Genomic DNA, 22,779 nt, shown 5'->3' on the forward strand with positions numbered 1-22,779 from the left:
GAAAATTCGAACTGTTATTATTTGTATTACAATTTTAAGCCCATTTTTCACATAAATTTTATTCTATGGGGGTGAAATATTTCATTCATAGTTTTAATTTTTATGTCATTTGAGTGCTTGGAATTTTCTGCATAAGATGAAGTTTGTTAAAAGTTTCTACAAGCATTAGGAAAGCAGTAAGAATTGTTTAAAGAAAACTAAAGTCCAAGGCTTATCTTAAGCAAGCCAAACGATTCTACATGATTATGCTAGAGAATAAAATCAAAAATTAAAGATAAGTGGAATTTATTTCCATAATAGAAATAACTTTTGTATGTTACCATGGTTACATTTTTAATTCCTTTAATTGTTTTGTCACTTAAAAAAAAATTCATTTCAACATTTTTAAAAACGTGCTTATTCTGGTGATCAATCCTTTTTGTTTATTGAAAAGGATTTAAATTAAAATACTTGAACGGTTAAGAAAAAGTTGTCTGCTTTTAGTTTCTTAATTTTTATGAAATTACGTTCAGTAAATTATTAAAATATTGCTATTACAGCATTCTTTCTATAGTGATTACTTTTGGAAAAATGTCTTACTTTGTGTTTTAAGCAAGGAAGGGAAACTTCCTTCCTCTTTTAGAATATTTCTAAGGGTTTTGTTGGTTTCTGTTAAGCTATATGCTAAGCTTTTGAATTTGCCAAAAATATGAAAAAATCTTTAGAGAAATATAACTTAATGCATTGTTGATGTTATCTGTAAATATACAGGCAAACCAAATGACCTTCTAATATTCTACTATGGGCAAGGCTATGCGGTTACCGCTAGTACGCAATCAACAACAACATGAATATCCCGAAAACCCAGACATTAATTGTTTAAAATTACTTTTCGGTTTGCTGAATTTTGTTATTCAGAATATAATAACAAAATTATAAACTAACCAATAATCAAATTTGCATGGCAATAGGGAGAAGTCTTAGATTCAGCAACGTTTTACTACACACACACACACATCAGTTCATAATTTACTAATTCATAATTCACTTGATAAATAAGTAACGCTAAAAAGAATTCAATATTAAAGATACAAGTCATTAAAGCCTTAACTATTACAATAACCAAAGTTCAACTCTTCTTTAAGGCCATTCCATAAAAAAGCAGACATTTTTTCCCACATGTGACAGGTCTATATTTCATTCCAAACTGTGTAAAAAGCATTTTTTTAAATTTTTTAATGCTTTGCAAATAAAGCATATATGTGTGACTTCTTTGGCAAAAAATTTAATTAATGACATTTCTAAAATATAACTTTTGAAACAAAGTATAGAGCTGTCACGTGTAGGACATAATGTCTGACTTTCTGTGCAATAGCTTTTTTTTTAATTCTTAACTAAGACTAAAAAATAATTTGTATGAAAGCTAAGTACTAATTTGAAAATTTGCAATAATAGATTCGGAAAAGATATTGCTAGAATTGAATACTCGAAAGCAAATGTCGAAAAGTGTGTCCAACACATGACTGGCAAACTTCATTTAAAACATAAAAAAACCCCCCTTGAAACTGTCTTTTTTTTAAACTAATTATCATACAAATACAGTAGAACCTTGTTTATTCTGCTCCTGTTCATTCAAATCTCTGGTTGATACAAATAAAATTTCAAGTTTTAAAATTTTTTATATTCACATAAATAACAATTTTGACTTATGGGCAGCTGATCTACAAGTATGCGGAAAATTCGATTCTTATTTTGATTAAATGTATAATTCCTGCATAAATTTTAACAATATAACAAATATTATGGCACACTTGGAGCATCACCACTACAGCTGAACCATATATGTTGATAAAGTGTTTGTGCGAAATACTCTTATGTAATTTTGTTATACAGCCTTGTTTTTCTGCTGTAGTAAAATGCATGTATGCTTATTTAATAATTTGATTTGCTTATTCTCCATATTAACTGGATTATTGCACATCTGGATTACCTTTGGTCCCAGTTAGGATAGATAAACGAGGTTGTGCCGTAAAGTACTTTCCCTAGGTCAACTAAGTTGCAACTTTCAGTCCTTATTAATTAATGTGTATATATTATACAGTGGCATACTTAGCATGCGTGACACCCGGGCGGTAATTTTGGGTGTCACCCCCTCCCCCCCCCAAATGCAAAAGAAGAAAAAAATTATGAAAACATGTAATTCATGTCATTTTTGGAAACAACTACATTTGTGTTATAATGAAATTTTAAGTGGGCTGATGAACAAAAAATAAGTAAAAGTGGGACGTATGGCATTTTTCCCGCAGAAAATTTTCAAAATTGTAGTTTAAAAAATGCATTTTAGCTTTATATTTTTCAAAAACTTCTAATTCCACTTTAGGTATCACCCCCGACCCCCCCTCAAACGGGTGACACCCGGGGCAAACCGCACTTTTCCTCCCTGTAGCGATGCCACTGATATACATTGCTTGACAATTGCTAAGGAACAATTACATTTTTTGGAATAATTAAGAATAGATAATGATTAAAGAAACAGAACGAAGTATATAGTTAGTAGGGATGATGTGCCTTTATTATAAGTACAAAATAATGCAGATATTACTGCATCAATGAAGTAAAATCTTAAAAATAAAAAAATAATCCTACTTAAATGATTTTCATACAACCACAAAAAAATGATTTAGATCAAAATGATGGAGACATGAGTACCTTAATATGATGTATTATTACCAGGGACACTGATGCACAATTCACATCTGTTTTCCATACTCCCCACTAATTATTGAGAAGTGTTTGGGGGATGTTTTCCCACTCCTCTCTCAATGCAGATTTGAGTGCTTGTACTGTTCTGGGAGGGACGCTTCTTCGCGCAACACATCTGCCAAGGTCCTCCAAGGCAAGTTCAATTGGATTTAAGTCGGGAAAGTCAGCAGGCCATTGCATACGGAGAATGTTTTCACTTTACAGTGTGTCTGACACTTCAATGGTCCTGTGTGGCTGTGTATCGTCGTCCGTAAAGAGAAAGTCTGGACCTACAGCCCCTCTAAAAAGACGAACATTGTCCAGCATAACTTCTCTGCAATAAATTTACGACGTAAAGTTTTCTTGTTTAAAAATGTGAAGCAGTGTTCTGCCATTGAGCATGATGCCTGCCCACACCATCACGCCTGGACCGTACCGATCACGTTCTCAAACAAATTTTTGTGCATAACGTGTTCCACGCTCTCTCCACAGTTGTTGGTGACCAGAATCACTTGTCACACTGAAACGAGATTCATCAGAGAACATCACTCTAGACCAATTTTGACGATCCCAACCAACATGTCCCTGACACCAGCGTAATCTCTCTTGACGATGGCGTGGTTGAACTTGGATGCAACGTACGGGCTTTCGTGCATACAAACCAACATTATTTACTCGCCATGAGATGGTTCTTGCAGAAACATGCGTACTGGTAGCGGTTGTAAGATTTTCAGCTATCTGTCCAGGAATGAAATTTCTGTTCTTTTTTACCACGAGGGCTACATAGCGATCCTCTGAAAGTGTTGTGTATCTACCACGACCCCCGGCATGCTTTTGCAAAACATTTCCACCTTAAGCGGCCTTCTTTAATCCGGAGATGGCCTTTTTTTGATACACCCATTGCAGCAGCCACAGTGGTGGCACTTAGACCTACTTCCAGTCGTCCACGATCGTAGGTACTCAAATGACGTCTTGCTGACATTTTACTCTCAAATATTTCAAGAACCAAACAGAATTTTAGAAAAAAACCTTTTTAACATCCAGCACATTTTTTGTTAAAAACCAAACAGCTTGAATTTTCGCACGAATCTTGAGCGCGTATGAACTGTCTTTTATACAGATAACGAGTCTTGATCTACCACACCATCTGGACTTGAATTTTTTTTCCATTGGCCAGCAGGTTGAGGTATAAATTTACATAAATCACTTGTTCCTTAGCAATTTTCAAGCAGTGTATATTATATGTATATATATATATACACAAATAATAATAATAATTTACTGGCTCCAACACTTCAAATTTAGATTTTTATTTTACTGTGTTTTGCTGTTATTTTTGGTTTATTTTAAAACTATTTGTTTCTTTAAAATGCTATTTACTTCGCTTAATTGGTTGGCTGCTTTGGCGCATCTTTAAGCTTTCAGTTTGGTTTTCTCGTAACTTTATGAACGTTTTTGTATTTATTATATATACTATATATATATACAAAAGGGCGTTCCATTTTAATGTGCCTCTATTTTTGCAACCGTTAATCCTAGAGGCATACTTCCAATTGCAAAAATGTACAAAATCAGATGCAGAGTTAAGATGTTGAAAGTTAGAAGCAAAAATTAAAATGAGACAAAAAATACAAAATATAACTTTTCATGTGGGGCCCTAGGTCCCCTTACTTATGTTTAGAGAAATTTGCTCCACTGAAAACTCATTCCAACAGAAAAAAGTTGACAAAAGTACGATCAATGATCAATATTCACCCAGCTATGCAGCCTTTTGTAACCTACACCACTTTACACTGGCCATCAATAACAACTTCTGGGGGAAAATATAGCAGTTGACAAGGGTTTGGAATTATATGTGTGCATATAGCGTGATTTTTCATATTGTTTGAGGTTTTGTGTATCATGGCATAACATTTGCATTTATTTTGAAATAGCAATGAAAAATATAAATACTTTGTTTTTTTACTTTGACAACCTGACATTCTTCTCAAAGGGCGATAAATTTCAATCTCATCTTTTGTATGAATCTCATCTTCATTGAAATGGAATATCTCCTTGAGTTTTGGTTGCACAAGTGTCAAGATTTTTGTGTAATATTTTTCAATCGAGATTATTTCCCTAAAGATAAGTTAGAGGACCTACGGTCCATATAAAAAGTCAAATTTTGTATTTTCTGACTCATTTCTATTTTTGCTTCAAATTTTCAATATCTTAACTCTGTATCTGATTTTGAACAATTTTGCAACTGGAAGTATGCATCTAGGACTAACGGTTGCGAAAATAGAGGTCTTGCAGGTTAAAACAGAACACCCTGTATACACACATACATAATGTGTCATAAAGAAACAATAAAAATGTGAACAGCAAATTAATATTAACAATACAAATGTAAATTGAAAACTAAAATTAAATTGATGGATTTAGTCTCATCAGCAGTGGAAATTCCATTTTATTGATGAAAAATCAGAAAAATAAAACTACAAACTAAAAGAGAAATGTTTAAGTCCTCAATGTCTGTAAGTTCAAACTGTTCCATATGAGATGATAGAATTGCACACTATTAAAAAACTTTGCCAGGCATTAATTACAAATAAAAATGATATAAAGAGATACAAGAAAGAGAAAACAGCACTTACTGCTTGAGGGGGAAACAATAGGAAGAGCAGATGGTTGAGAACTGGATGAATTTCCAGAAGAAGCCGACGAAGACGTAGATAACTTGCACATAGCTTGTAATGACATTCGAAAAGTAGCACTTGTCATTCTTTCTAAAAAACTGTCCAATTGCTTTAAAGACAATGCATTATGCAATGTTTCCAAAGGTCGAATACTAGGAACACTGCAGTATCCATCTGAAAAAAAGAAAACAAGACAAGAAATATGATTTTTATGAAAAAAGAATCAATACAATATTAGGTTGGATTTTAAAACAGTAGATGTTTCCAAAAAAAAAAAAAAAGTCCGATAACATGCTTCTGATTATGTTAAAGTAACTACAGAAAAATGACATTACAGTTTAAGTAACAGTAATTTTTATGGATGAATATAAAATTATTTGTTGTAAATATTCAATTTTACAGTGAATATTAATTCTTTTCATAAAATACACCGCCAGCTCAGTCATGCCATCTGAGAACTGCAGTTTCATGCTTATTAGTACCCATCAGCCTGGAATAGGAAGTGACTGAGCTAAAGGTAGAAAACACCTCCTGAGCTGGAGGTTTTCCACCTCCAGCTCAGTCACTTCCTATTCCGGGCTGATGGGTGCTAATAAGCACGAAACTGCAGTCCTTGGATGGAATGACTGAGCTGGTGGTGTATTTTATGTATTTCTGCCTTAGCCCTGGCTATAGGGCGGTAACTAACTATTAATTCTACATTCACAATCACATATATTTTTTCCTAATTTGAAGTATTGCACAATCAATATATAGGAGCACTATAATTTTTTTTTAAAAGCAGAATATGATGTTTTTTTTTATTTTTAAAATGCACTTATTATTTAAGAAGAATGGTACATCATAAAATTTTACTGTTCAGTTTAAATAAATTCAACAAGAAAGCCTCAATCACATGTCAATCTCATAGTGAACTAATTTAAATAAAAAACACATGAAAAGGAAAAGTAATGATGAAAATATCATATTAAAGATCAATAAGTGCTTTAAATGCTAATATATGATATAATCATAAAAATTAAACAAAAGTAAGAAAAGAAATATGAGAACATAAGCCACATTACACCAACAAGAAAAAAACTCATGTTAAATTTTTAATACATAATTATATCAAATATACAGACAAGATCAATAACAAAATACAAACTTTGAATTATTGCCTGATTGATTTCACATGCTCAGTGCATGTTAACTTTGCCAAGGAAAAACTAGGTATAACTTACTTTCCTGAACACATTTCCATTTTCAATAAATAATGGTAACAATCATGATAAAAACCTGTTTTAACTATTCATTAGTTTTTGTTCACGGAAGCTGTTTTGATTATCGTTTTTGCACTATGACATAATGTTTGTTTTGGGGTAGAAATAATCATACTGAACTAGTCAACAACAATGTATCAAACATTAAAAAATAATTTTAAAAAAAAAGGTTTTAAAATAATATACTCTTATTTAAAATAAAGGAAGAACAAAGCACTTTTTTGAGCAGTTAGGAAAAAAAAAAGTTTTAAAACACCATAAAAATCCACCAATTTGCCGTTCGGATTTTTTAAGCTAAAAGGAAACAATGTATAAATTCAAATAATCCCTTTTTTTTAATTGGAAATTATTCTATTTTTCAAATGCATCTAAATGTTTTAAAATTTTGGTATCTATTGCTTAGCTTAGAGTGATTAGAAAAAAAAACTTATTGTGTAATAATAATATTGGCTAAAAAAGTAATCAATAAATTTAAAAAAAAGAAACGAACAAAGAAAACAAGTTCATTTACAAACAGTATAATTCTAAAATAATGTTATCCTTTACAACTACTTTTAAAATTTTGAAAAGATAAATAATACCAGTTGAAGGCGGAACTGCATTTTTAAGTTCTGGAGCACTAGAAGATCCACTTATCACAGCAGTGCTGAAAAGACTGTTAGTTGAACCTAAGAAATTACAACAGGTATTTGTTGAACCTATGAAATTTCGGTAAAAACAAGTCATTTAATATTAATCTCAAAATTGGCAAAAGAATAATTAAAGGTTAGTTAGAAATACATGCCAGCATAAGAAAATATAAAACAAATAAACAAATTTCATAAAGAAAAATTAAACATTATTAAAAATAATTAAAGCAAAGGAGGCTGTTGAAAAAGAAAACTGAACTATTGAATAATAATGTAACAGTAAATTGAATAGTATGGTAATATTGAGCTACTTTAACGACACTAATTATTTTCTTCAACCGTGAAAAATATTTAAGTTTGAGTCAATGTATAATAATTTTAAAAGGAGGAACAATTAAACAATACTTATACCAATAAGCATAAAGCAAAGCATTTCTAGAATAAGGGAAATAGGCAAATTATTGCCACAGAATTTTTGTAGAGAACAATAAAAGGATTAAATTCAAACTTAAAAAGTTAATAAAGTAATTCATTTGTTAACGAAAATCGTAGACTGGCAGCGCTGGAGTTTTAGTTTTCTTTGTCCAAGAGTAAAAATACAAACATGTAAAATTAAAGGCTATCTACTTATATATTCCAGAAAAGAACTGCCATTAAAAGAATTTAATTTAAAAATAATTATTGGAGGTCTAAGTTCAGAGCAAGATTCATGAATTGAATAACTTGTAACAATCTAATAAAATGTATCAAGTAGGTATTCTTTTTGTGAAACATTTTATGGTACTTTTGATTTACCATGTAAGTTTACTTCTTCTTTCTCTCTCCAAAATGTGTGAATAGAATAACAGTGAAGTATTACACAGAGGAATAAAAAATGTTTTTTCTTCGGCGCCCAGAGTTTGAGAACTGATTTTAGATATGTCTGGGGACCTAAATCGAAATATGAAATTAGTTTTTCTCTAGCAGCTCTATTTTTTAGATAAGTGCTGCTGTTTTACATAAAATGTGCAGTTTTAAATCCATTTTGTGCACTTCTAAAACAAGTGTAGGCTTCTTAAACAAGGATTGTTTCTGGCATATTTACCCTATTGTCGGCCTGCAGTCTCGTAATTTAAAGGAAAATTCACCAGATGCAGTAAAAGTTTGACAAGTTTAGTAATAACGCTTCAACAAGAAGGTCAATTTGTAAGTTCTTGGCTTGCTTACATTCGTCCGCGCAATGTGTGATGAGCTGGATCTTCGTATACAATATTTTTCAGGGCCTGATTAATATAGTGGGTGACCCGAAACAAACATTTTTCGGGGGGTCCTCTGAAGTCAAACCTTATAAGCATAAACATTAACGGGGAACCACCATTTCAGGGGTGTTGAGGTCTTTTAATACTCGTTCGAAATATTTGTTGGGAGGCAGAGTACCCTACACTTAAGTACACGTAAAAAAGGTAAATAAATAAAGGAGAAAACTTAAGAAAATGAATAGAAATTAAGGTAAAGTTTTCTTAAGTAAGACTACTACAATTTTTGTCATTTTGAAGCTCTTAAAAATTAGGGATACATGTCCAACAGCCTAATTGGACTGCTTGGTAATCAATCTCTTATTATTTGTACAATACAATAGAAATAAAAAAATCTCTGTTTTGTGTTTTATTTGATCTATAGATGTAACTTAAACCCGTTTTATGCATATTTAAATGTTATATCTTAAGAATTTGAGCTTCTGCACAAAAACTGATGTCATATTTGAACTCAGGGTACCAAATTCATATGACATCAGTTCCAAAAACCCCAGCACCAAAATCACTGTTGCCCTGTGTTATCAGTAAGTATTCTTATAGAGGTAAAGCATTCTTAATTTCATTAGTTATAAATAAAATATTAAATGATATTTATTACTACCATATATTTTTGCCAAATCCGCAGCACTACACATCCTAAGATATGAACAGAGTTGACCAGGAACAGAATGTCGGTGCTGGAAACTTTCTGAAAGAAAATGGCAAACTTGATAATTAAATGTACAAAACTGCACAGGGGAAAACAGACAGCATGCTATGAAATATTCTGTATTATTACTAGAAGAATTTTGACCATTAACAAATGAGACTTACATTTCTATGATGATAGTCATGATGTTAATATATATATATATATATATATATATATATATATATATATATATATATATATATATATATATATATATATATATATATATATATAAATGAGTTCTATTTAAATTCAAATACTTATAAACCACTTAAGTAATTAATTTAATATTTTCCAGGAACACTTTGTGAGCTTTTTTTGTGATTTCAAGCAATGTGATCTGTGGAAAATCTTGCAAATATTAAGTTCAAGAATGTAAAAATTATCTTCATACTCTTAAATTGAATCAGATTGTTTTAATTAAAATAATCAAGCATGCAATTGAAAAAAAAAATATTTATATGTATTCACAAAAAATAAGACATTAAACTCTTAATTAATTATGAATACAATGTAGTCATTTAGAGAAAAGTTCAAAATAATTTTTAACTTTTCATTGCTTAGTGGAAATTTAGTTCTTTCTTTTTAAAAAAAAAAATCTCACAAAGCAGTTGCCTCAATTTCATGTTCAAATTTAAGACATACTTCTCTCTACTAAAAGATTTTCCCCTTCTGTATATACATGTTGATGCAGTTTTAAAGTTTCACAAACAGTTTAATTTTTTTTTTTTTTTGTAATTCTTACCAGACATTTTTAAAAATTTTAAACATATATATGCAAGCATATTTTAAATTTTTGTAAAAGTGCTTAAAGTCTTATGTAAGAAAAATAATTTCACTAAAGGAAAAGAAATATTTTTAGGTTCAATTGAAAAGAAAATCTTGAGTAACACATATATATTTTGCAAGAACTTAATTTTTACTAAAAACAAGAACAATAAAATTTTTATTAAAAATTGAGAGACAAGATATAGGTGGTATAGCAAAACACAAAGCTGTATGCCACCTATTTCTTCTCGTAAAATTTTCAACTTAAATTTTATTGGCTGTTTTAGAATTAAGCTAAATATATTTGATATTAACATTAACTGCAATTTTTGAATGTTGAAATCAAAAAATCGTACTTGTTTTAGTTCATACTTTTTAGTGCAAACAAACTTGGTGAAATAGACTTCAGATAAAAATATATAAAAGTTAACAAACTAATTTCAAAGCTGAACTAAGCAAACATATATTTGAATTTTGGGCATTTGAACTGTTCAAATTATACAGGTTTTCAGAAGTTTCTTAGATTCAAGTCAACTCATCAGTTTAAAAAAGTTTTTAAAAGCATTTTTTGAAACTGTATACTTGTTCAAAATTGTTTTTAAATTCCAGCACAAACTTGCAGTATTTAGGGCAGATTTGCAGTAAATATAAGCAAAAATGAATATATATATATATATATATATATATATATATATATATATATATTAGGGTGGTCCTTATTTTTGAAGTTGTAGATATTTTACACAACGCCCCCTCAATTTGTTCCATTATACAAATAAATGATCCATGCAAAATTTTAAGTCAATCCATGAATATTAACACGTGCCCCTAGGGCCCCCTTTTTTGAGTTTTAAAGAAAAAATTGCGGATTTTCTCATTTTTATGTAAAAATATAACTAGGTTTCATATTTAAAGTGATTTTGAACCTCAATAGATGTTGCTACTTCCAGACCAACCATTCTCTCACTTTCATTCTGTAAAATTTTACAAATTACATAGGGTACATGTACAACAATGGCCCTGGGACAGGCATACCGTTATTCGCGCTCGTTTCAAACCAAGCGGCAGGGGAACATTTCTTTCCACCAAGATGGACACAATGGATTTTAAAGGCCATTAATGAATGGCCTAGGCCATTAACGAATTATTTTTGACAACAACAAACTGCCTCCTCCAGGCTTTGGGGGTGTTAATTTAGAAAATTTTCTGTGTATTTAATAGGTGTGGCATATAGGGTCACTAGGTTTCCATGCTATAAATATAAGTAATGACAATTATATTTTAATTTGCTGTTCTTTAGTTATATACTTAAATGCTTATGCATTCTTATAATTTAAATTTTGAAAAATCCTCGATTACCCTACAATAAAAATAAACTCTATTTTCCATATCTAAAATATAAATTTAAAAAAAAAAATCCAGATCAGAATTATGTAAAAATCTATACTTTAAACTGTCTTCTATTTCAGTACATAGTCCTTTATTATCATCAAATTCCCCTTGCAATTCACAAGATTTAGATACCAAAATGGGTATATATCCTAACCTGTTGAACCTTTTTTTCTATATCTGGTTTACCACAACGCAAAAAAGCTTGAGAACTATTGATATCTGCTCGCATTTCATCAATGTTAGACAAATGCCATATTAGGGATAAAGATGCTGCTCATTTATTAACAGCCTATGTAGATGCAGTAAATTTAAATCCATATAACCTTATGATCAATCGTACATCCCTTAAGAGAGCAAGAGAAAATCTTCGAGAGGTAAAATCAGATTTCATGAATTTAAATTTAGATTTTTTAGTTATTCCCTGGGATACAAAGCTACATCCAGATGTAACTGAAAAAAAAAAAAAAAAAAAAAACGCCGATAGGCTTACCCTGATAGCTTCAGGTTCCAATGTTGAACAGCTACTCAGAATTTCTGAGATATTTCTTCAGTTGTATATGATATCTTAGATGATTGCTCTTTATTGCTAACTGTTCAAGGTGTAGCGTTTTATACAGCGGCTTACAATACCGGCCGTATAAATTGTGCATGTAATTTTTTAGAATAAAAGCTGAACGGTGATATATTGCATTTGTATTGATATCATCTTGCACTTGAAATCATACTGCAGAGTGTCTTTAAAGAAGTTCTTTCCTTTCTTAGTTTTTTAGACTCGATATTCCATTATTTAAGCGCTTCAAAGTTCAAAAATTACACATACCACTTAAATCCTAAAAGAAGAATTTGATGACATATTATTGTTCATAGAAAGCGGAATTAAGAAATATTACAGAGAATTCTCATAACGTGTAATAATATTTCTTGTTGAAGTCCTCCCTCCTACAGGGATATGTTTTCGGCAACCTGAAGCTTATCTGTGAGCCAGATGGGTGGCAAAAGGAATTTATTGTTTGAATATTTATATATTTAGGAAACAATTTAAATTGACCTTACATGAAGAGATTGCTCGTAAGTTGAGATTGCTGTTTTACAGTTAAATGTTGTATGAAGAGATAGTTTTTCGCAGCAACCCATTCTAGGCCTTTTAACTTAATGTAAAGTCTACTGTCTAAACCCTGCAGCATACAAAATGATGTCAAACATGCAGCAAAAGCAGTGATTGAAAAATTCTTAAATTACTTATGGTACTTAGGGGATGAACTAGTAGCTTTGTCCGTATTGAATGAAGGAATTAACTTTGAAGACAGGAAAAGATTACTTCAAAAAAAAAAAAAAAAGCTTGCTGAATAGGAAGACGTGTCTGATGACTGTATAAAAATTTTCAGATAACAGTAGATGATTTGGAATACTTTCTTAGTAAAGATCTTCTTCTTTATAGAATCAATTACAAGTCAATAAAACTGTTTGATAAGTTACAAACACCAAAAGATGTTTTCCTATTTGATCCTGATTCATGGCAAAATGAAGGAAGCTATTTAAAGGGAAGAGATATCGTTAAAATGCTGAAAGTTGTGAATGATACAACTAAAGAGGAGCACAATTAATCGAGGAATTTCACAATCAATCTACCAAATATGAGTCACAAAAGCAACTTAGTATTTTACAGACAGTCCAAAACTATCGGGGAAAAAATGCACACGATTGATATACATTGAGAAAAGGGTACGATTAAGGTAAAGTTTCTATAGCACTATTTCATTCCTATTCAATGTAAAATCTTTAGACGGTATGAAGTAATTAAAAAATTTAATTTTAGCGCTACCTCACTGTAAAAATATTTTGCAAGCATAGGAGAAACGATGTACGGGGTCTGAAGTAAAAACTCGAAGATTTAGGGGAAAATTATCAAAAGTGTTGAAGTTCAACGGCCTAGGGGCACGTGTTATTATTGACCGATCGAGTTCAAATTTTGCACCGATTACTTTTTATTATAGTGTCACAAAACTAGGGGGCGTCACTTGTTGAATTCCGAAAAAAAAATTTCCCATATAAATAAGGACCACCCTAATATATATATATATATATATATATATATTCAGAAATGGCCTCTTAATAAAAACCGAGAACGATAAAGAATACCTGGATTTGAAAACATGCAAAAAGTACCTCTTCTTTCTGGAGTATTTCTGTTATTTACAGAGACATCTTCTAGACTTTGAGTATGAGGACTACCTGAAATGATAGATAATAGCATTAAAAAAAGTTAATGGCAACAGTGCAGCATTAACACATGTGAGATTGATTTGACTAAAAACAAATTAACTATAAAGGTTGAAAAAAAAAGTTTTCAGCTTCTTAACTTTTTTTTTTACAGATTAGAAAAAAATCTTGCCATTTTGTATCTTGTTCATTCCTTTGGAGCTTTAACATACATTTTTCTTTATCGCCATGCACTCTAATATCTGCAAAGTTGAGTTAAAAATATAGATATAACTTAATCTGAAGTGCACATGTGGTCCACAGTTCATAAGTAAAAAGCAGCAAAACATTCATGCCACTCTTTTACTAATTGCAGATTATAAGATTGAAATTTCTATTCAATAACTGACTTCATTTATGGATGTTTTATCACAGAATGCAAAGAATGGACCCCCCCCCCCCTGCCATTCTTGACAGGATGTAAGGGTATTACAGACTGAAAAAAAAGCATAGAGTGATAATTCCAACTTTGACTGAAATTTGCAATGAGTATTGAAGGCACACATTTTGAAGTTGTAAGTGTTCTAAGTTTTAGAGAAAGAAAATACTAAGCCTGAGAGAAAGAGAAAACGGAAGCTACAATTTTTTTTTCTGCACAGCTTTTTTTCTGCAAAGAAGCTTCTGACACACATGCAGGAAATTTCTACAGCAAATTTAAGTCAAATATTGCTTGGCATATCAGAGTACAGTATGCAGTCAGCATAAAAATTATCATTTCAATTTATTTTTAGAAGATAAAAGTTGATTTTTCAGCATATGAGCGATTCTGTCATCAAATGCCCCTTTATTAAGACTAAATGAGTGACTAAACAGTTTTTCAATGCTGATTCGCATAAGTTACAGGTATTTTTTTCCGGTCATGTTCTAAAAGGTGGAGATGTTTTTTGTCAATGTATTTATACAAAAACAGAAATATTTTCAAGAACAATAATACTAAAATGGAAAACACCTCAAGCAATTTAAATGCTTTATTTTTAATCAAAACTTTTTAACTTCTGCCTATAATATTTTTTACATTATTATTACTGCTGTTGGAAAGTTGACGTAAACTTGAGAAGAAAAGAAGTATCTACAAATTTTAATAATGTCAGATTTCCAGTAACATCTGAAGCTTTAACTGTATAAACAGAGAAAATCAACAACTAATGCAATTCAACATCTTTAATAAATCACCAGAAAATGGAATTATTTCTATCTATTCATTTGTTATGTCCTACAGATTTCAAAATTCATTTTGTTGAAAGAAAAATGTATATTAACTTTTACTGAAATGAAGTTTCTTAATTTATACATTTTTCTGTCATCATGAACAATTCTTGAAAACCCTAGATGATGTGTCTCACATTTTTTTTTTTTAATTGGCATAGCTAAATTAATAAGGTATTATTATTAACACTTACTGTTACTTAATCTGCAACACTAAAGATTTTAATTTAAATTGGCTACATCTTGATAAAAGTCACATTTCATTATGCTTATGTTTTATCAGATACATATTTTTATTGTTATTAGTTAGAAAAGACTCAAAAATACAGACAGATGGTCGATTGAAATTCCAAAAAAAAAAAAAAAAGAATTTCTCAGAGTTGGGCATAAGTCCATAGTAAGCTGCATATGTTATCGTCGCTGCCCTGTGCCAATCCCAAACAGCACATGAATACTTAGACACATACACTTATGGCACTGCACTGTACATAATAACGTGTCGCAAATCAAAACAAAGTCAAATCTGTGGAAAAATGGAGAGTCGGATGGCACAAGATATGTGGTGTAGTTTATGCAATGCAGAATATGGCGGGATTTTACCAATTTTTTTTATTATTATTGTAAAATAATTCAAAACAATCAGCCCGGATTTTTGCAATCTGGATTTATGAGTCTGTTGTACTATTAAGCAGAAGTGGATTTTTTTTCACTGTAAAAGACTTTCTGTTACAGAACTCACACCAGAGAAAAATACAATGTGAATTTCCAATTCTGACCAAAATGTTAAGGGATGGTTGTGATTTGTTTGGGAATGCACCGTAATGTGATTTTTATGGGAATTGGGGGCAATAGATTTTTGTTCAGAGGAATTTTGGAAAAAAGTGCACGAATAATAGAATCCCACTTCCTGGTAGGAGCACTGTTCTAAAATTTACTTCCATTCTTGTTACCTAATATGTACACATATGCACACACTTAGAGAGAGAGAGAGAGAGAGAGAGAGAGAGAGAGAGAGAGAGAGAAAAGATACAAAAAATAGCTATTGATTCAGCAAATAACATGATAGAAATTCGTACTGATACAGATTCAAAAACACTTAATCCTTATTCAAAAAGTTTTTGCAATATGATTTTTTTCTATCAAATAAGCAAGATAGACCATAAGCAACTCAAAATAGACCAATTCACAAATTAACTGATATTTTAGCAATAACAATGTACAGTAAAACACCTCTAATGCATACACTAATGGGACAATTATTTTGGTCCACAATAGAGGGGTGTCTGCAGGACAGGGTTTAATAATATTATTTGCCTTGGAATCGGGGAATTAAAAATTGTCGGCATAAGAGGAGTGTCTGTTAGGAGGGGTTTTTAACTTCAGTCATTTTCCACGAGCATGATGACAACATAACAATATGTTATAACACAGTGAAATCCCATTACAACAAATGCCAATACAACAAAATATCTGTTTTGAGGAAACAAATTTTCTGTCCCTATGTAATTAACATTACATTGCTTGAATTCCAATTACAACAAAATTCTTGTTGCATTAAAGAAAATTTGCAGTCCATTGAAGTTGGCTATGAAGGGATTTCTCTGTATTAATATTTCATAATTTAAAGCTTCGTTTCCACCTTTTTCAGTTTTTGAAGACTTTTTGTTAATACTTTCATTATCAAGACTTCTAGGCCGAGAGGAATCGCTATTACTCTTCATAATAATACATGGTTTGTGTTGGACATCTGAAATGAAATCATTTAAATTAGATATTAAGTAGATGTACAAAACATTAAGTAAGTATTATTACTCCATTCATATTCAAGCACAAGTTTATTTTAGCAGTTATTATAATTAATATTATTGTTTTATTTCAATTGGAAAAATTTCAATATCAGAAGGTTATTAAAAAAAATAAAAAAGCAAAAATAATCGAAACATTTAAATGCTGTTAAACAACTTTCAGAAATTTTTTTAAAATATATGGCATACAACAGTGTCCAAGGAAACAGAAAAGAGGCAATATCTATTACAGAAACAGAAAAAAAAAAAAAAAAAAAAAAAAAATCAGTTTTAATTTGATCAGAGAAAAAAAACCTTGAAATGCCTTTTTATAACTCTAGAATGTGTGATTAACAAACGCTTACAGATACATATTTTTTGAATATCACTGATTTACTGGAGAGCCTTTATTTAATTGATACAGAACAATATTTTACAAAGACTTTTTTTTGAGTGTGTGTGGGGAGGGGGATTGAAGATTAATTTAGCTATGAAAATTCTACACAATTTTCATTCAAACAAAAACTTTAATTCCCTTAAAATTTTAATACTTGGTAAGATTTGAACCTCTTAAACATAATAAATAACTGGGTGTTATACATATGAGAGTTTGCTACTGCCATAAAAAAATTTCTGCAAAACAGAGGAAATAAACAACATTGAACATAAACAACAATTTACTTAAAGAATAAATAAAGAATAAATAAATAAATAAAAAAATTTCTGCAAAACAGAGGAAATAAACAACATTGAACATTTTTGCTGTTTCCTTACCCCCACATAGATTATCATCTCACCCTCCTAATCAAAAATATTCAGCTTTCAACACATATGTTTATCGTGCAATGAATATTTGTTCTTCACCTGAGCTTCTTAATGCGGAACTTAACTATTTAAGAGCTGTTGCTGTTGATAGAGATTATCCGCCCACCTTAGTTGATTCCATTTATAAAAAACTTTGCAAAAAATCTCAAAATGTTGTTCTTAATAGAACTTTTAACACTAAGAATTTAGTTGTTCTGCCTTTCTTCCCTGGTATCAGTTTTCAGGTTGCTAAGATTCTGAAGCGATTCCAATTCCAAGTGGTATTTTCTCCTATTAATAAACTTTCTTTCTCTTCTCTTAAAGATTCTATTCACCCTCTTAATTGCTGTGGGATCTATAAAATTGTTTGCAATTGCGGACTCGGATACATCGGACAGACCCGCCCTTCTTTGAAATTTTGGTTAAAAGAACATCAAAGCTATGTGAGAAAACAACAGCTGAATAAATCCAGTATTGCTCAACACTGTTGGGAATCGAATCACTCTTTTGATTTTAACTCTTATCAAATTATCCAAAAATGCCCCAATTTGTTGGATCTTGATTTTTGGGAATATTTCCACATCCTGAGGAACTGTTCTAATTTAGTTAACGATCTTACTGCAATTTCCTATTTTTCCTCTGTGTGGACTCCTTTGTTAAAATTGGTTTAGATTTTCTATTATTTTTATGTAAACGTCGTACATTTCTTACTTTTATTTTTTCATTTTTTGCTTTCTTATTTCGTTTTGTGATTAACTAATTCCAATATGTTTATCCTTCACTCTGTTTTTTTTTCTGCATTTCTCCATTTGATACATTGCTTCCATACATAGTCCCCCCCCCCCCCCCCCCCCCGCTGGTAAATTTATTGCTAATTTATTATGAGTGGTTTCATTTTTGGACTTTTTGCATTGTTTATGGGTTTTCTTTTAAAATTTATTACTTAACGGTTTTTTTTCCTCATGGAATTATATAATAAATTTTGTCTCCAGGTGTCATTTTATCTTTTTTGTTTTGTTTAATTTCCATTTTTTGATATTTATACAATCTCCTGTTCCACCGTGTTGCTTTTCTCGGATGACTTTTTATCCAAAAGCTCACACTTCTTTGCATTGAAAAAGGTGTTCCTTGTAACACCGAAACACGTGTCTGCAATCATTTGCAAGTTTTGTGCTTAATAACGTTGGATTACTGACTTTTTAACAATTTACTTAGTTATTTTTTAAAGTGTGCAACAAAAATAATTTTCATTTAAAAAAAACATTATCTACTCAGGGTTGCCACAAAAGTTCAAGAATGAAATTCCCTGAAATTTCCAGTTGGTTTTGAAAAAAATTCCAAATTATCAATCTCCACCTTTATTTTGCAACATTAATATATACATCTCAACTTTTTGATAAAAAATAACCTCATTTTCAAACTTTACAAACAATGGTTACCAAATTTAATTTACTCAAGCTGAAATAATCAAAAATATGTACTAAGGGTGGTTCAAAAAAAAATTTTTTTTCAGCTAGAGTCCAAGACACCCCTTATTTTTTCTAGACTTACTAATAGTATTGTGCTGTAAAAGTTTTAGCTTCTTAATCAAATTTTAAGAGTCTCAATTAAGAGCTTAATTTAACATTAACCCTAGCACAGAAAAAGTCACAAATTTAGAAACATTTAATTTCCCCAGTTGTTTTTTTTTTTTTTTTTTGTAAATAATTATTTTATTACAATGTATATGCATATAACTCGTGTATATTATAATATGTAAAATTGTTTTTTCAGTTCAATGTATTTTTTTAACCCCCATATTACTAACCACAAGTCTAAAAACATTGAGTGGAGTCCCGTTTTCTAGGAGAAACTTTTTTTTTTTAAGTGTATTTTTGAACCACTCTAATGTACTATCACAAGTGAAGCAAATTACTGTAATAAAGAATTAATAATTAATGTAAATGTAGCATATCTTGTTTTCAATAGCGAGGAGCCACTGCCTTAGATCAAGTGAAAGAACTGCCAAATAAACAATTTTGACATCTATATCAAAAAAAAAAAAAAAGTTAATTGCTAATAGTCTGAACTAAAAACTTATGAAACCTAAACCTTTTCAATTATTGCCTTCCAGCCCTCCAGTCCAATACATTCACTGCACTTTTAGACTTTGGCCTGAAAAAAAAAATCATGCATCTTTTAGCTCCACATATTTCCCCTATTTGTTGCTCATAAAGCAGGGGTGCTTCCCCCCCCCCCATATTTCAGAATGCCTTTGCTTTTTTTTATTTTCAATCCTCTTTTTTTATTTTTTTTAAATATTTTTTTATTTACCTATTTATTTTTAATTATTATTGTTTTAAAAGAAAAGTTCTGCGCTCGCTCTACAATGAAATACACACACACAGCATAAATAAAGTAAAATAAATAATTTGAATAAAAATAAATAAAGTAAAACAAATAATTAAAAAATCCCCCCAAACATTTTGATGGCGCAACTTGCGCCATAATCCCCCCTGTGGGCACCTGTCATAAAGTTAAATTTTGAGCAATGATCACAAAACACTCTCATGTGCAGATTTTTTTTTTAATCGGATTACTTTTATTTTGAAAGAAAGAAGCGCATTGAAGCAGTCATTAAAGATCACTACCAAAATACTAAAAGATTAGCAACACTCCTGTAAAAAGAAACTTTCTAAATTTAAAATTGTCTAAAGAACTAAATTTACAGAACAAAATTGTTTAGAAGAATACGATTTCATTTATTAATTTAAATAAATGACATAAAATATGAAAAGATTATTGCAGCTCAGTAAGAACTTCTGTCGCACTCGCAGACAAAACAATGTGCTGTGTATCATAACAACTTCAGAATTGCTGAGGTAAAAAAGCAGCGTTTAGACAGAGCCCGCTCCTCAAACTACAAAGAAATCTAATTCCTTCTGTGCATGTTCTGCATGTTCGCCGCTGACTGCTATGGCACGCGCCAATGCTAGAGTTGATAAAAAGAGCTGCAGGGGGGAGGAGAAAGAGGGGAAGGGCAAACCAACGAATGGCAGCCGGAAAAACAAGGCTGAAAGATTTTTTTTTTTTTGACGTCATAGAGCACGCGCCACGCTAACTAAGAACGATCGGAAAATAAAAGAAATTCCCCTGACATTTCCAGAAAATTATGCTATTTTTCATTTTCCCTGACCATTTTCGGCCAATTTCATTTTCCCTGACAATTCCAGGTTTTCTCGGTGCATGGCAACCCTGTCTACTCTATTTCGAAATGAGAGAAGAAAAAAATACATATTACTTCTGCATGTTTGTTTAACATATATATTTTTAAGGGGGAAAAAAAAAGAGTAGAAAAAGTTTAAAAGCATTTAATGAAGAAAATACAAACTAATTTAAGGTTTTTTGCTGGCTTAATGATAACACAACAAAATTGAATAAATATAAAGTAGATAAAATTAAACTCATTGAGGTGAGATTTTAGTGTTATTCTGCTTTCCCAATCTTTTGTTTGAAAATGTTGGTTAAGGAAATTTATTTAATGTAAAAGAGAATTTAGAAATCTGTTAAATGTACAGAAACTGTTGAGTGCAGAAATGGAAAATCAATGAAAATAAAATCTTGTACAACTAACTTGAGACAGATTTTACAGCATTTCTTTGAATTGGAATAGGTTCTGAAGCTTTTGATCGACTTGAAACTAGTTTCTTCTCATATTTTAGTTCATTTTCTTCCAAAATAGTTGGAGAATCCTATGAATAACATTGATTTCATCAAATTACATTGGTTACACTAAAGACATTTCATAGAAATGAAAATGCCATACACAGTGAAGCACCGTTTGTACATTTTTGAAGGGACTGCATGAAAAAACGTATAATAGGAAAACGTTAATAAGTATCGTTTATCCCACTATCTTTACTTTGAAGGTATCGATTCAAAAACGTATAAATGATGAAAGCATATAAAAGAGAAACGTATAAACAGTGCTCCACTGTATTCTCATTTTAGCACTGAAAGAAAGAAATCATGAACATGACAAGCACATAATTCTTAAGTACGAGCCTGCCTATTATATTCAAGAAATAAAAATTATTTTTTAAATAAAACACACTAATTGTATGTTTGTTTTATTAAATATCAAACCCTCATAAGCATGCAGATTTACAAATGGGTAACTTCTTTTGACCACTATGCGCACACCACCTTAAACACAGCATGAAAAAATGGGTAACACTGTAACGGAGGTTAGCGCAGGATCAAGAGGTTGAGATTATGATCAGTGTGTGAATGGAAGTTCCAGAATCTTCTTCACGGATAATTCAGAAGAACAAGGTGCAAAAGGAACGTTTTGAAGCTATATGAAGCAAAAAATTAGAAAATCCAAAATTCAACAGTTTTGCCACATTACGCAAGAAAATTTGTTAGTTTTACTAGATAAAAAGCATATTATCCAATACTTCCTTTTAATTTGAAGGAATGGGGATACTACTACTAATTCACTTCTTTTGACCACTATGCGCACACCACCTTAAACACAGCATGAAAATATCAAGAAATTGAATACTGCTGCAAGTCATTAGGAATTACGACATTCCTTTTTTTTTAAACATTAAAACATAGCAGAGACGTCTTTTAAACTCTAGTAATTCACTATGAACAAATTTCTTAAAGTTGACTTTTTTTTTAATTTTAAATCCACAGGCATGGTTTTGTCATAAATTTTGCAAATTATTGGTTTAGAGAATATCTATACTAATATTATAAAGAGAGAGGGTGGATTTTTGTGTGTTTATATGTTCGAGGTAATCTCTGGAACCACTGCACCTATTTGAAAAACTCCTTCACTATATGAATGGTGCTTTCTTACTGAGTGACATAGGCTATAATTCGAAAAAATCCGATAAATAGTTCTTTTTTTATTCCAATTCAGGCCCAAATTTCACATAAATTCCCGAATATGGGAGTGAAAAATTACTTGCACATATTAATATTACATATCGTTGAAAAGTGTAGAATTTTCAGCGTTCTAAACAATTTGTTTCAATGCTCTAACCTAATTACAGCGGGAGTAATTTGCACTTTTAGCTCGAACTTCTTTAGGCTTAGCTGAAATTTAGGCACTTTTTCTTCATTAAATCTATCAATAAAAAGTGAAGTAATTGTCCCACAGTTTTCTTTTTGACAGCATTGGAAACAGCGACATTTTTTACTCCAGATCTCTCCCGACCTGGGGTCGAAAAACTAAGCTTCTATCTTCAAAGGAAAAAAAGTTACAAGCATTTTTAAATCAAATTCGAAAAATGTCATT

The 22,779-nt window shown here is 30.7% G+C and overlaps 1 protein-coding gene across 7 annotated transcripts in view; it reads right to left on the minus strand.

The window, feature by feature from the left end:
* Nucleotides 1-22,779, minus strand: part of LOC129223385 (inositol hexakisphosphate and diphosphoinositol-pentakisphosphate kinase-like) — a 109,002-nt gene that overhangs the window by 3,923 nt on the left and 82,300 nt on the right. For 2 of the 7 annotated variants that reach the window (XM_054857971.1, XM_054857972.1), the window contains exons 27-32: nucleotides 21,103-21,220; nucleotides 16,541-16,648; nucleotides 13,603-13,668; nucleotides 9,187-9,273; nucleotides 7,243-7,329; nucleotides 5,358-5,573 (exon numbers count right to left, since the gene is read on the minus strand). In XM_054857971.1, coding sequence (XP_054713946.1) covers nucleotides 5,358-5,573; nucleotides 7,243-7,329; nucleotides 9,187-9,273; nucleotides 13,603-13,668; nucleotides 16,541-16,648; nucleotides 21,103-21,220 — 682 coding nt within the window. Of the gene's footprint in view, nucleotides 1-5,357; nucleotides 5,574-7,242; nucleotides 7,360-9,186; nucleotides 9,274-13,575; nucleotides 13,669-16,540; nucleotides 16,649-21,102; nucleotides 21,221-22,779 lie in introns of all 7 variants that reach the window. The other 5 variants (XM_054857968.1, XM_054857966.1, XM_054857969.1 and 2 more) reach the window with 3 other exon arrangements.

The sequence above is a fragment of the Uloborus diversus genome, chromosome 5 (assembly GCF_026930045.1).
Source record: "Uloborus diversus isolate 005 chromosome 5, Udiv.v.3.1, whole genome shotgun sequence".
NCBI lineage: Eukaryota > Metazoa > Arthropoda > Arachnida > Araneae > Uloboridae > Uloborus > Uloborus diversus.